The sequence below is a fragment of the Gadus chalcogrammus genome, chromosome 8 (genome assembly GCF_026213295.1).
Source record: "Gadus chalcogrammus isolate NIFS_2021 chromosome 8, NIFS_Gcha_1.0, whole genome shotgun sequence".
Classification (NCBI taxonomy): domain Eukaryota; kingdom Metazoa; phylum Chordata; class Actinopteri; order Gadiformes; family Gadidae; genus Gadus; species Gadus chalcogrammus.
Genome location: NC_079419.1, coordinates 449,285 through 461,784, shown reverse-complemented (window position 1 = coordinate 461,784; position 12,500 = coordinate 449,285). Strand labels below are relative to the sequence as shown.

The 12,500-nt window shown below is 47.4% G+C and overlaps 1 protein-coding gene across 1 annotated transcript in view; it reads left to right on the top strand.

The window, feature by feature from the left end:
- slc1a7a (solute carrier family 1 member 7a) overlaps positions 1-12,500 on the top strand; it is a 36,590-nt gene that overhangs the window by 15,616 nt on the left and 8,474 nt on the right. The window contains exons 3-7 of the mRNA XM_056596468.1: positions 3,883-4,098; positions 7,550-7,592; positions 8,066-8,297; positions 9,226-9,325; positions 12,185-12,418. Of these exons, the coding sequence (XP_056452443.1) occupies positions 3,883-4,098; positions 7,550-7,592; positions 8,066-8,297; positions 9,226-9,325; positions 12,185-12,418 (825 nt within the window). The remainder of the gene's footprint in view (positions 1-3,882; positions 4,099-7,549; positions 7,593-8,065; positions 8,298-9,225; positions 9,326-12,184; positions 12,419-12,500) is intronic.

Here is a 12,500-nt window from a genome sequence, read left to right as displayed (position 1 = left end):
CGATATTCATTTGATAGCTGTGTTTACTGTTTGGTGGAAAAAATCTGTTTTGAGAAGAATTTGTGTAGTTTTGACAAAACCTCTTCTCAGGTTTGTGTTTAGAGATTTGAGAAATTGAGCTATAGTTCCAGAAAACGTGTTTAAACGAAACTGTAATACGACTGCCGCACATCTGCCCAAGACTACAAACACGCACACACACACACTTTGGTCTGGTGGTGGAGAACAGAGGAGCGGATGAGGAGAGGTTGGTCTGGAGCAGTGGCGATTTTGGTTTGGAAACTCTGGTGGGGCCCATGCAGGAAAATATTATAACGCAATCCAGAAATACCACATATTACTACCATCACAAAAAAAACAGTAGCAAGTGACAGAGGGGACCAAAATTGCAGCTGAATAATGCCATCACTCAAACGCGAATCTGACGACATATATTAGGCTATTATAGCAATAGCACCACCAAATGGCAGCGTTCAAGATCTCACAATATCAAAACTCAAGAAAACAACAACGTGGCAACAATAAAAACACAACGGCGCACACCCTTTACACAGCAATCAATATACAAAGCCACCACTCACAATATACCAAAAAAAAGAAGAAGTATGGTTTAAGTTGCATTAAGTTTGCAGGCCACCATACTGTACAATTAACAATGAATCTAGCCTGATAGAGTGGTTGCCTATTCAGACCTGGATAATCCTGGGTGAAAATTTAAGTAAGTTTGGGTTAAGATGGTAATTACCTGTGCTTTAAGGACAGTGCTGTCTGGTCTCCTTTGTGTGGCTGAGGTGAAACACAAGCATTTTTTAAATCCGTCGGGTGATGTGGTCCCAAACGTTTTATCTCCAACTTCTGTTCAAGTGCTAAATCTCACATGAGACAGATACTCAACACGATTCATCATTTAATGAATGAAACGTCCATTTGTTGTTATTTACTGTAACTGTAACAGTAACTACGTTAGCCAGCTAGCAAGATCTGATCGGCTCCCGCCGTAAACCCCGCCCTTTCTACAAATCAGCCAATGAGAAGAGCTTTGGGGCACTAAACTTCTGGCCCCACCGCCGAAACAGAAGCGGGCGCTGCGCACGCGCTTGCTCGCGCAACAGCACCAGTTTTCTACACTGCAGCAGACGGGGCCATCTCGGCTGTGCCCCACCGAGCGGAACAGACGAGACGGAGCAACAAACTATTTCACACACAACTACTACACTACAACAATTGCGTTCATCAAATTAAAACTGCGGACATGTAATTAATTATTAACAATTAATGTATTATTAACTTATGCTCAATGACATTTTTGAAAAAAAAAAGAAAAGTATAATCGTGCCCTGCACGGCAGCGTTCTCTGGTGGGGCCGTGCCCCACTGGCCCCTAATGCAAAGACGCCACTGGTCTGGAGGGACCAATTGGACCACTTCTGTCTCCAAGCCTTCTTGGACCCACTAAACGAGACATAAACATGGGGAGAGAGAGAGAGAGAGAGAGAGAGAGAGAGAGAGAGAGAGAGAGAGAGAGAGAGAGAGAGAGAGAGAGAGAGAGAGAGAGAGAGCGAGAGAGAGAGAGAGAGAGAGTCAAAGGGTTTTCTCTCTCTCTCTCCCTCTCCCCTGTTGGGACTTTGACCGTTTGACATTCAACGGTCGACCTCATATCGGTGGTTTTCTGAGGCAGTTAGGCCCTAAAGCCTTCTGTTTGCTGTTTGAACAAACACACAGTTCACCTCCCGTGGTTAACCCCCTGCAAAGGGAAGAGAGAAAAATAACTGAAGAACAAAGGGTCAGCATGGAACGAATATATGAATGTCATGAAGGGCACAGAGATAGTGACAGAGACAGGGAGACACACAGAGAGTTTTTTTTTTTTTATTCATGTATTAGTAGATTGATGAGCTTGGTCCATGTCGATTCGCTTGAGTTAGTATGATTTATTATTCTCCTCCACACCAAACCTGCTCTTGTCTTCTTCCTTGAATTACAGGTCACATGGCATGAAAATCTCAGTTTATGAGGTTTTCTAACATAAATATGAGTTCCCCTAGCCTGCCTATGGTCCCCCAGTGGCTAAAACTTGTGTTTGGTGTAAAACGAGCACTAGGTGTTCTGCTCGCCTTTGAAAAAACGGAGGCTCAAGCGCGCTGATTTGGAATGTGGTCCCATATGTCGTCGTAAAGATCTAAGCTCCTCCCCTTTCTCTGCCTGGCCTGCCCAGAGAATTTGGCCCGCCAATGAGACACAACCGTGCGAGCGCCATGTGTGTGTGTGTGAATACACACACTGTAACGCAAGTGTTTGCTGTCGGTTCTTTGACGTCTCTTGTATTTCCACAACGAGACTGCAGTGGGGGTTATCTGAGCCATGGTTGAGAAGGAATTGGGGGAAAGGAACTTTGGCTTTGACTCCCTGAAGTACATGAACTGCGACATGCCGCCGGTTGCCGTGAGGCACCATCGCCCGGCAGCGGGCAGCCGGCAGCAGGCAGCGTGCGGTTCTACTTCAGGTTGATGTGGAAGTGGAAGAACCAGAGACGTCGGAGAACCCGACAAAGTCGTTTGTGATTCATAATATCCTGTGGAGGCGTACACAGCTTTTGGACGTGATAATATGTATTATATGATATAGATATCTATGTATATGATATTATTTAGATATAGAGCTCCAGGACTGTAACGCAAGTGTTGTACACTTCCTTGTTATTTGGATAACCGTTCTGCTTTTGGTGTTATGGCGCATAACACGTCGGACTCTCGTCTCTGGTACTTCTGGGGTTATCTCAGCCATGGTTGAGAATGAATTGGGGGAAAGGAACTTTGGCTTTGACTCCCTCAAGAACATGAACCACGACATGGAGGAGAAAGGGATTGTTGGCGGCGAATGTCTCCCGCTGCCAAGGGACCACCGCCTCGGCGCTGCAGGAGGCGGAGGTGCCTAAGCGCTGCCCGGCAACAATCCCTTTCTCCTCCATGTCGCGGCTCGGTTAGGGTTAGGGTTAGGGTTAGGGTTAGGGTTAGCCCCTTCTCCTCCATGTCGCGGTTCAGTCTACTTCAGATTGATGTGGACGTGGAAGAACCAGAAACGTCGGAGAACCAACGCGGTTGTTTGAGATTCCTAATATCGGCTCACACAGCTTTTGGACGTGATACTATATATTATGTGATATAGATATCTATGTATAATATGATATTATTTAGATATAGAGCTCCAGAAGTCCAGTGTGTTCTAGAATATTTACAGAACACGGCTAAAGGCTGTGTGCGCCTCGCCATTGCGATACATCCACTGTAAACAGAGCGCATGGTACCGTGGCTGCAAGCTGCTCAGGGCCACACCCCCACCCTCCTCCTTGACCCGCCTCCCTCCTCCTCATTTGCATTAAAGCTACAGACACCAAAACAGCGCATTTGGGGGAAGCTCAATGTGCGACTGGCTCGGAGTGGCTCTAACTCTGCACCACGTCTGAATTTCGGGAACCTCTTTGAATACTGTGTTAGTGGCCCACTAATACCCATATTAGAGCATCCATAAAATAGCATGTCATGGGACCTTTAACTAATCTTCCTGCCGACTCCCCTGCATGCAGACGCTCACTCATCGACTCGTTCGTTCACTCGGTTTGTTCTGAGGTGTTCTGAAGTCTTCCGACGCCGCTGTCATTATGATCAGCTGTTGCTGCCGGTATCCTATAATTAATCGGGAGCTTTAATGTCGAAGCGCATATCGCTATTGTTGTTACATTATTGACGCTCGAATAAAGCATCGTGCTATACAGCATTAGCACGGGGGTTAGCAGCTCACCCCGTCAGGTCACAGCTCACCGTGATCCTTCAGATATTAGTATTCATAACACATCGTGTCTGACGCGTCCCTCTCTCCGAGCCAGTCTGATGTCCGGCCTGGCCGCCCTGGACGCCAAGTGCTCCAGCCGGCTGGGCATCATGACTATCTCCTACTACCTGTGGACCACCTTCGTGGCCGTGGTGGTGGGCATCGTCATGGTCTCCATCATCCACCCGGGAGGCGCCGCCCAGAAGGAGGACTCCGAGGAGAGCAGCAAGCCCATCATGAGCTCCGCCGACGCCCTGCTGGACCTGATCCGGTGAGGACCCCCCATCTGACCCCCCCTGACCCCCCCCCAGACCCCCCCACCTGACCCCCCCCTCATATGTGCAAACATATGAATCATATGTTCCATGTGAGGTCTGTCATACTGTGTACACACACACATACTCACACGCACACCCACGCACACACACACACACACACACACACACACACACACACACACACACACACACACACACACACACACACACACACACACACACACACAGGGACTTCCACGGGCCCAAGAGGGTTGGCACTCGAGGACTCGACATTGATGTTTTCCGGTATTCTCTGGTTTACTGGGACATTGGCTACTACCTGCGGGCGTGGTGACCGAACACACGCTGTCGGAGCGGGCACTCTGGAGATGCTGGGGAGATGTAATTCCCCATTGTTGGGACCACACACCCACACACACACACCCCTGTTATGAGCTATGAACAGCCCACCAAAGAGGCCTGCGTGCGTGAGGCCACAAGGAGAGATTAGCACTAAGCTAATTAGCATTGACCGAGGTTCACGGTTGGGTGAAAATAGGGGGGGGGGGGCTTGCTTGGTGGGAGGGGCTGGGTTTCTGGGGGGGGGGGGGGGGGGGGGGGGGGGGTAAGCCTATTAGCCCCCACGGTGGTAACGGGCGAGAAAGGGTGAGCCATTGTGTCCGTCTAACAGATGTTCAGTGGGCTGCAGATACCAAGCACACATACCTGCGTGCTTGTGTGCACGATGTGTGTGTGTGTGTGTGTGTGCCTTAATATTTGTGTGCATGTCTGTGAATGGAGTGTGCGTGTGTGTGTGTGTGTGTGTGTGTGTGTGTGTGTGTGTGTGTGTGTGTGTGTGTGCGTGTGCGTGTGTGTGTGTGCGTGTGCGTGTGTGCGTGTGCGCGTGTGCGCGCGCGCGTGCGCGCGCGTGTGTGCGTGCGTGTGCGCGTGCGTGTGTGCGTGCGCGTGCGCGCGCGCGCGTGTGTGTGTGTGTGTGTGTGTGTGTGTGTGTGTGCGTGCGTGCGTGTGCGCGGGCGTGCGTGCTTGCGTGCGTGCGCGCGTGTGTGTGTGTGTGTGTGTGTGTGTGTGTGTGCTACACAGAGGACAGCTGTGCCTTTGGGTTTATCCACTAAAGCTTCTCTCCAGCCTCCGTCTCACATGTTGGCCCAGACGCTCGTGTTCTGTGGCGTCCCCCGGTTGCTTCCTGCTGCGTGTTAAGTACCGCCGTGGGGGTGGGCATCGATGTACTTATATTCATTAGGGTCATCGGAGTTAGCCGCCCCGCCATATCCGCAGAAAGCATTTGATTGGCCTGCTTTGAGTCTGGCCTTAGTCAGGATTGGCCGGTTTGAGCGATCCCATCCCTGACGCAGGGCGGAGAGGTGGTGGTTAAGGTTGGGTAATTAGGAATTTGAATATGAAACGTTTTTTAATTGCATAGTTGTTATTCAAATCAAACACGCCATAATAGAATTGTGTGTGGCAGCCACACACACACACACACACACACACACACACACACACACACACACACACACACACACACACACACACACACACACACACACACACACACACACACACACACACACACACACACACACACACACCCAGGCGTGCATGAACACACATATTAAATTAAAGGTTGGAGCTCAATGACTTTAGGTTGGATGAACTGCTGCTGTCAGCTTGATGTTAAGGACACATTATAATGTTCATATGGGAGTGTTGCATGAACTGCTCAACTATTATTCTTTCTTTCTTAATTCCTGTCTTTATTATTCTCTACAAACGTTGTGGTCTATCTCCTTCCACTATTTTTCACCTAGAGACTCAATTCAAATTTTTTCAACATTTTAAACCTTTTAAGATATATATATAAATACATTTTAAACCTTTTAAGATATATATATACATATATATATATATATATATAAATACATTTTAAATCTTTTAAGATATATATAATACATTTTAAACCTTTTAAGATATATATATATATACATATATATAAATACATTTTAAATCTTTTAAGATATATAAATACATTTTAAACCTTTTAAGATCTACATATAAATATATTTTTCTACAATGGAAGTCAATTGGAGGCCAGCCAAGCCCTCCTCCCACTTCAGCATTGCAACTTTCTAACAGTTAACCTTTGGCAAAACAATTTATAAATCAACACACTTGTATCTTCAAGTATTTCGATATCAATTCCAATCAGGGCATATAGCAGACGCTTTTATCCAAAGCGACATACATCGGTTAATACACACATTGACACACCGACGGCAGAGTCAACCATGCAAGGCGACAGCCAGCTGGTCAGGAGCAGTTAGGGTTAAGAGTCTCGCTCAGGGACACATCAACACTCACTCAGCTAGGAGGAGCCGGGGAATGAACTAGCAACCTTTTGGTTACAAGATATCTGCTCTACCTCCTCGTTTATTTCCAGTTGGTCTCACTGACTTTGAGGCTGGAGCGTGAGGACGTTCTAGATGACTCTAACCACTGCGGACGTCGTGGAGCCAAAACAACGTCAATATTTAACCAAGAAACGCAATTTCAAGCTTAAACGGTGACAGTATTTCTTGATACACTGGGGCTAAAATAATGAATCGATTGAAAATATGATTGTTATATATCGGGCGTTTGTGGGTTGGGACACCGGTTTATATGGATAGAGACTGGGTGATTGCTATACGGTTTACTTCCATACACACACGCACATGGGCACGCACACATACACACACACTAGAGGATGAACTAATCGTTAAAACGAACGAACCGAACTGGTTCTTCTCTCTCGTTCGTCTCATTCGTCTCGTTCGTGTTCCGGACTCGACTCCTCCCAGACCCACGACTCGCTGACAGTTCGTTCACTCACTGTGAGAAACACATTCCATGATTCGATTCACCGGAAACTCGACTGAACCAGTTCAGTCGAGTTTCCGGTAGCACTGAGTCTGACTGACTCAGCTGAGAACCATGCAATGGGTGCATTCCATGATGCGATTCACCGCTACCGGAAACGGAAACTGGACGGTCTGAACGAACAAACAAACAAACGAACGAAGGATTCGCGAACGACTCCTCTTGGCGAACTGACTGACGCGAACTGGTTCACGTAAACGAATCATTAAATCCACCACTAACACACACATCATCAGAACAAACTTTATCACTAACTCTCCACTTTATTTGTTTCCAACCATTTTACATTATTCAAATTGTGTGCATGTTTACATTGTTTACTACTCCATTTAGACTTTTGAACCCCGTTCGTCTTTTCACTTGATTTAAGCTGTTCCACATTTCTTCACATCTGCCTTTACTAAAACATATTTTAACCTAACTTTGACCCACAGCAATTACCTTATTTTCTCAAAAGAAATAGTTTTTTTCGCCCTTGATTGCATCCAATAATAAAACTAATCAAATCTATTTGTTGTGTTTTCCTAGCAACATGTTTCCGGCCAACCTGGTCCAGGCTACGTTTCAACAGGTAACGACCTCTGAGACCAACCAATTTAGCATCCAAGGTCAAAAGACCCATCAAAAGTGTCCATCGTCTGTCTGTATTCCAACAGCAGGGCTGTAGGTTCATATATGCCCTGGAGATGAACGGGGGCAGGATAGTGTAGCAGTAAACAGGGTGTGCATGACTCCCAGCCGATGGCTCTGGGTTTGAATCCCTTCTGTCCACATCTCACAGTCTGCTGTAAGCTACCCCCCCCCCTACCTGGCCCCTTCCATCAGAGCACTCCTTCCGTCACCCCTTTTAAACCTAGGCTCAAAGCCCCCCTCCCCTACCTGGCCCCTTCCATCAGAGCACTCCTTCCGTCACCCCTTTTAACCCGAGGCTCAAAGCCCACCTCTCCTCCCTGGCCTTTCCTCCCTTCATGTCACGCTGTTACTGTCATGTCTTCATGTGCTGTCCGTGATGACTCAGTGGTGTCTCGTCGTCCGTGTCTTCAGTACCGCACGCAGAGCATCCCGGTGCCCGGCCCGCGGCCCACCGTGGCCCAGCTGCTGGACGAGACCACCACGCGACGCCTCTTCATCTACGGTATCCAGGACGACAACGGCACAGACATCCAGAACTTCTCTCTGGACCTGACGCCGCCGCCCGACGTGGTCATGCGCACGTCGCCTGGCACCAGTGAGGGCATGAACGTCCTGGGGATCGTCATCTTCTCCGCTACCATGGGTACGCCGGCCCCCCCACGCTTCACATGTTGTCCAAAACACGGACAACCAGCGGATAAAAGCCCAGAAACACGCTAACGGAGGATACCGTCATTTGACATAGCATTTTTGGAATTCATCCACCAATTTACAATTTACTCTTTACACTTTTATAATTTATGATTTATATTGTTTATACCGTCAGTTTTGTTTGCCTTGTTTGTTCTGTTTGTCTTGTCTTGTCTTGTCCTTACTTTAGCATTTAGTTTAGCATTTACCTTAGCGATTTTCGTTTCTCCACAGCTGCTGGGCTGTTGCAACAAACTAATTTCTCCTACGGGGGATTAATAAAATTGTATTTTATCTAATCTAATCTAATCTAGCAACACGTTAGTGAAAAAGTTATCTCAAACATGCCAACGGAGAAAAAAGAAAAAAATCATAATGGACAAATGCCTGAATAATGTTAATCAGAAAAATCTGAAACGCTTCAAAGTGGTAATTTTCGAGAGCTCTGTTTAGTGATTTTTGGAGGCACGAATAGAAGAACTGTACGATGCTCAGCACTCAAGTGAGCTTAAGGGCGAGTCTGTTGCCGTATTTACAACACCCAGCTCATTAGATTCATAATACTGCAAATGCACAGGTCTTCATCAATAGGCTGCCCAACACCATTGTGTTACCTCATTGGGCGGTATATTCTTTATATTCTTTATATTCTTTATATTTTTGTCAGGTATATTTTTTTGGGAAATTTCCGTAAAGAAAAGTCCTAGACACGTGATGATGCTGATCCCCTTTCGGATGATAATAACTCATGTATTCACAACGTTGTCTTTCATCAATTTTAAGTATGCATTGATTTCAGGAATGTCTTCCTTCCTTCCTTCCTGGCTTGGTTCCCTTCCTTCCTTCCTTCCTGGCTTGTTTCCTTCCCTCTCTCCTTCCAGGGATAATGCTGGGCCGAATGGGGCCCAACGGCAGCGCTCTCGTCAACTTCTGTCAGAGCTTGAACGAAGCCGTCCTGAAGATCGTCGCCATTGTCATTTGGTAAGCGGTTCCATTTACTTGGGCCCAGAACCGGCCTGAAACGCAAGTGAGAAGCGCCAAACGGAAGTAGCTTTGTGGGCGGGTCTCTGGCGCTGTTGCTATTATACCGGAGGATAAAGGACTCTTGCGCCCGACGCAAATCTAAAATGGGTTGGCCTGATATCCGTAGGTGTGTTTTGGGCGTAACGTGCACTAAACCAATGAGAGGGCCATCTCCCATCCGCTTTAGGAGCCATGAGCGCATTTGAACCTGACGTATTGATATTTTGAGAGCGCGTTTGCAGTCTCCACTGAGACAGATGCATGACCACATGAATTTCAAACGTCAAATGTCTCAGTTTAGGTCCAAATAATATGGCCTATTTCACACATGGAATAGTGTTTTCTTCTACAACTTCAGAAAAAAATTTCAGCAAAGAGAACTTAACACACACATATGGTATGCGGTCCTGTGGCCGCAACTGTGGGTCTATTTAATGATACATCAACTTGTGTTCATAATATGCATGTGTCGCCCCGTTAATATGCATTGCCATGTATAATGCGTTACGTGTTTAGTTTGCGTGGGTTTAAACAGACACACCTGCGTCACCCACGTTCATTCATTCTTCTATACACTCACTCGTGGTAAAACAATCTTTCCTCACGTTCAAATACTCATCAATCCTAAAAGTTATGGGCTTGTACACGATGTCTGTGTCAAGGAAATGTATGTTTGCTGTAGCCTACGGTGTTTGCAGATGCATTGATTTAAAAGTCTAACCAACGTCAACGTAATTTACCCTAAAACGAGATTTCGTTTTTTAAGGCTGGGATATACTTTGCTCGAATTTATTATTGTTATCATTATTATTTTAACGCATGGCATAGCCTACTACAGTGTACATTCATGCAGCCCCTATGGATTTTAGTTTTTTTCACAATCCACACACTATTTCTATGAGGTTTCACACATATGAACAATCTTTGAAATCATAATATTTAAATTAGGCAAATGTGGCAAATGTTTGTGCAGTGTAATACAGCACAGCGCAAACCGTACCAACCTTGCGCTGAGTTGTTGACGGGGGGGACCTCCGCAGGTCTGCTTCTTCTCCTACGTTGCATTGACGCATTACTGCCGCCAATGTCGACGCATTAGTTCCGCTCGTCAATTGATTGACGGAACAGGAGCACGTCAGGGGCCAATCACGCCTCGTGCCCACTACCTCCGTCCGTTGACTGATCCCCGTTGACTTTGAATGGGGACGGACGCGCAATGCACGTATGCAAATTTAAGCACTGTGACACGACTCGGGCTCTGACGATACTGGAAAGCGGGAAAGCGGGAAAGCGGGAAAGCGGCTCATCTTGCAATGACAACGCAGCAAGCAGGAAGAAGCGGGAAGAACCCGGCTTTGTTGTTGTTAGCGGGAAGCGATTTGATTGGCTGACGGATGCCTCTGCAAAGACTACTCCCCCATCCGTCAGCCACGCATTCCCACGTCCTTTGACTGACGGTGCAGTGGGCACGAGGCGTCAGATTTCAGCAGGGGCCAAGGCCCTGTGGTCCCGCCCCTAGAGCCGCCACTGGCACCACGTATCATTTGCGCCGACACGCCTCTCAGGGTGTAGTGGCGTGAGTTTGCTGCGGGGAAAAAAATCAGCTTTCTGCCGCAAACTAGCAAGAAAAGGACGTCAATGGCGCTGGATGCAAGAAGGGACCCCTGAAGTTATTTTTGAGGTCAGATCGTTATGTTGACTCAGAGCTACTTTGGTTGCATTTCCTGTGCGTGTGTGTGTGTGTGTGTGTGTGTGTGTGTGTGTGTGTGTGTGTGTGTGTGTGTGTGTGTGTGTGTGTGTGTGTGTGTGTGTGTGTGTGTGTGTGTGTGTGTGTGTGTGTGGTGTGTGTGTGTGTGTGTGTGTGTGTGTGTTTCACACCCCTCCATCGACTGGCAGGAAAAGTTCTAGGAAATAAAAATGAATACTGAAAGCATATATTTATGCATACTTTTGCACGTCACACTGTCGATTCGTTGGAGTATAGATTAGAGTGAGAGTCAATCCAATGCCCCCCTCTCTCACACACACACACACACACACACACACACACACACACACACACACACACACACACACACACACACACACACACACACACACACACACACACACACACACACACAAATTGATCATTTTGGAAAATGAATTTGTGCACCGTATAACAGCACTCGACTTTATATGAAAGCAAGTGGTGGTCAAAAACATGAATGGAAGCCATGCTTTATGGTATGCTGGTGTGTGGTGTGTGAGAGGGGGGGGAGTAAGGAGTGTTACCCCGTTGTGTGTCTGGTGCGTGGATGTATGGCACTCCGTCCATCGAGCGATTAGTGTTAATAGCTAGGTCTGGGAGGGACAGTGTTCTGAACTCTGCTGGCATTGTCACAGACCCAGCTCCAACTATGACCCGGTTGGGTTGGATTGGTTCCGTCTATACGCCGACGGAGGATGAGCAGCATAATGGGCATAATGGGCTCTGATGCCTTGTTACCGGTAATTGACCGGGATACTGGGAAATGTATTTGGTTTAAGCGCCACATGTTTTTAATGCAAATCTGTCTACACAGAATCGTCGTAGTCCCTCCCAGAAGGATGAATAACATCTGTGTGTCCACACGGGAGCGGTTGAAAGGTTCAAACATTCAAACGTTGGCCTGGATGAGCTCACCAACACATTGGTTTACTAGTGATTTCGTGCATTATATTATTATTATATTCCATCTTAGATTGGTGTGGGTTACCGACTCTACCGTCGTTCTGAAGACCTGTCCGTCACACAGGGACCCCTCAAACTGACCAATGATACGCCTGCTCCCCAAGGTACTTCCCCTTCGGCATCGTGTTCCTGGTGGCCGGCAAGATCCTGGAGATGGACGACCCGTCGGCCATGGGCAAGAAGCTGGGCTTCTACGCCATCACAGTGGTCATGGGTCTGGTGCTGCACGGCCTCTTCATCCTGCCCGCCATGTACTTCTTCATCACCAAGAAGAGCCCCATCGTCTACATCAGGGGCATCCTCCAGGCCCTGCTCATCTCCCTGGCAACCTCCTCCAGGTAAAGACACGCCTCCTATAGGTACACACACACCTCCACCTGTGACAGGGGCAAACACACCTCCACCTGTGACAGGTGCAAA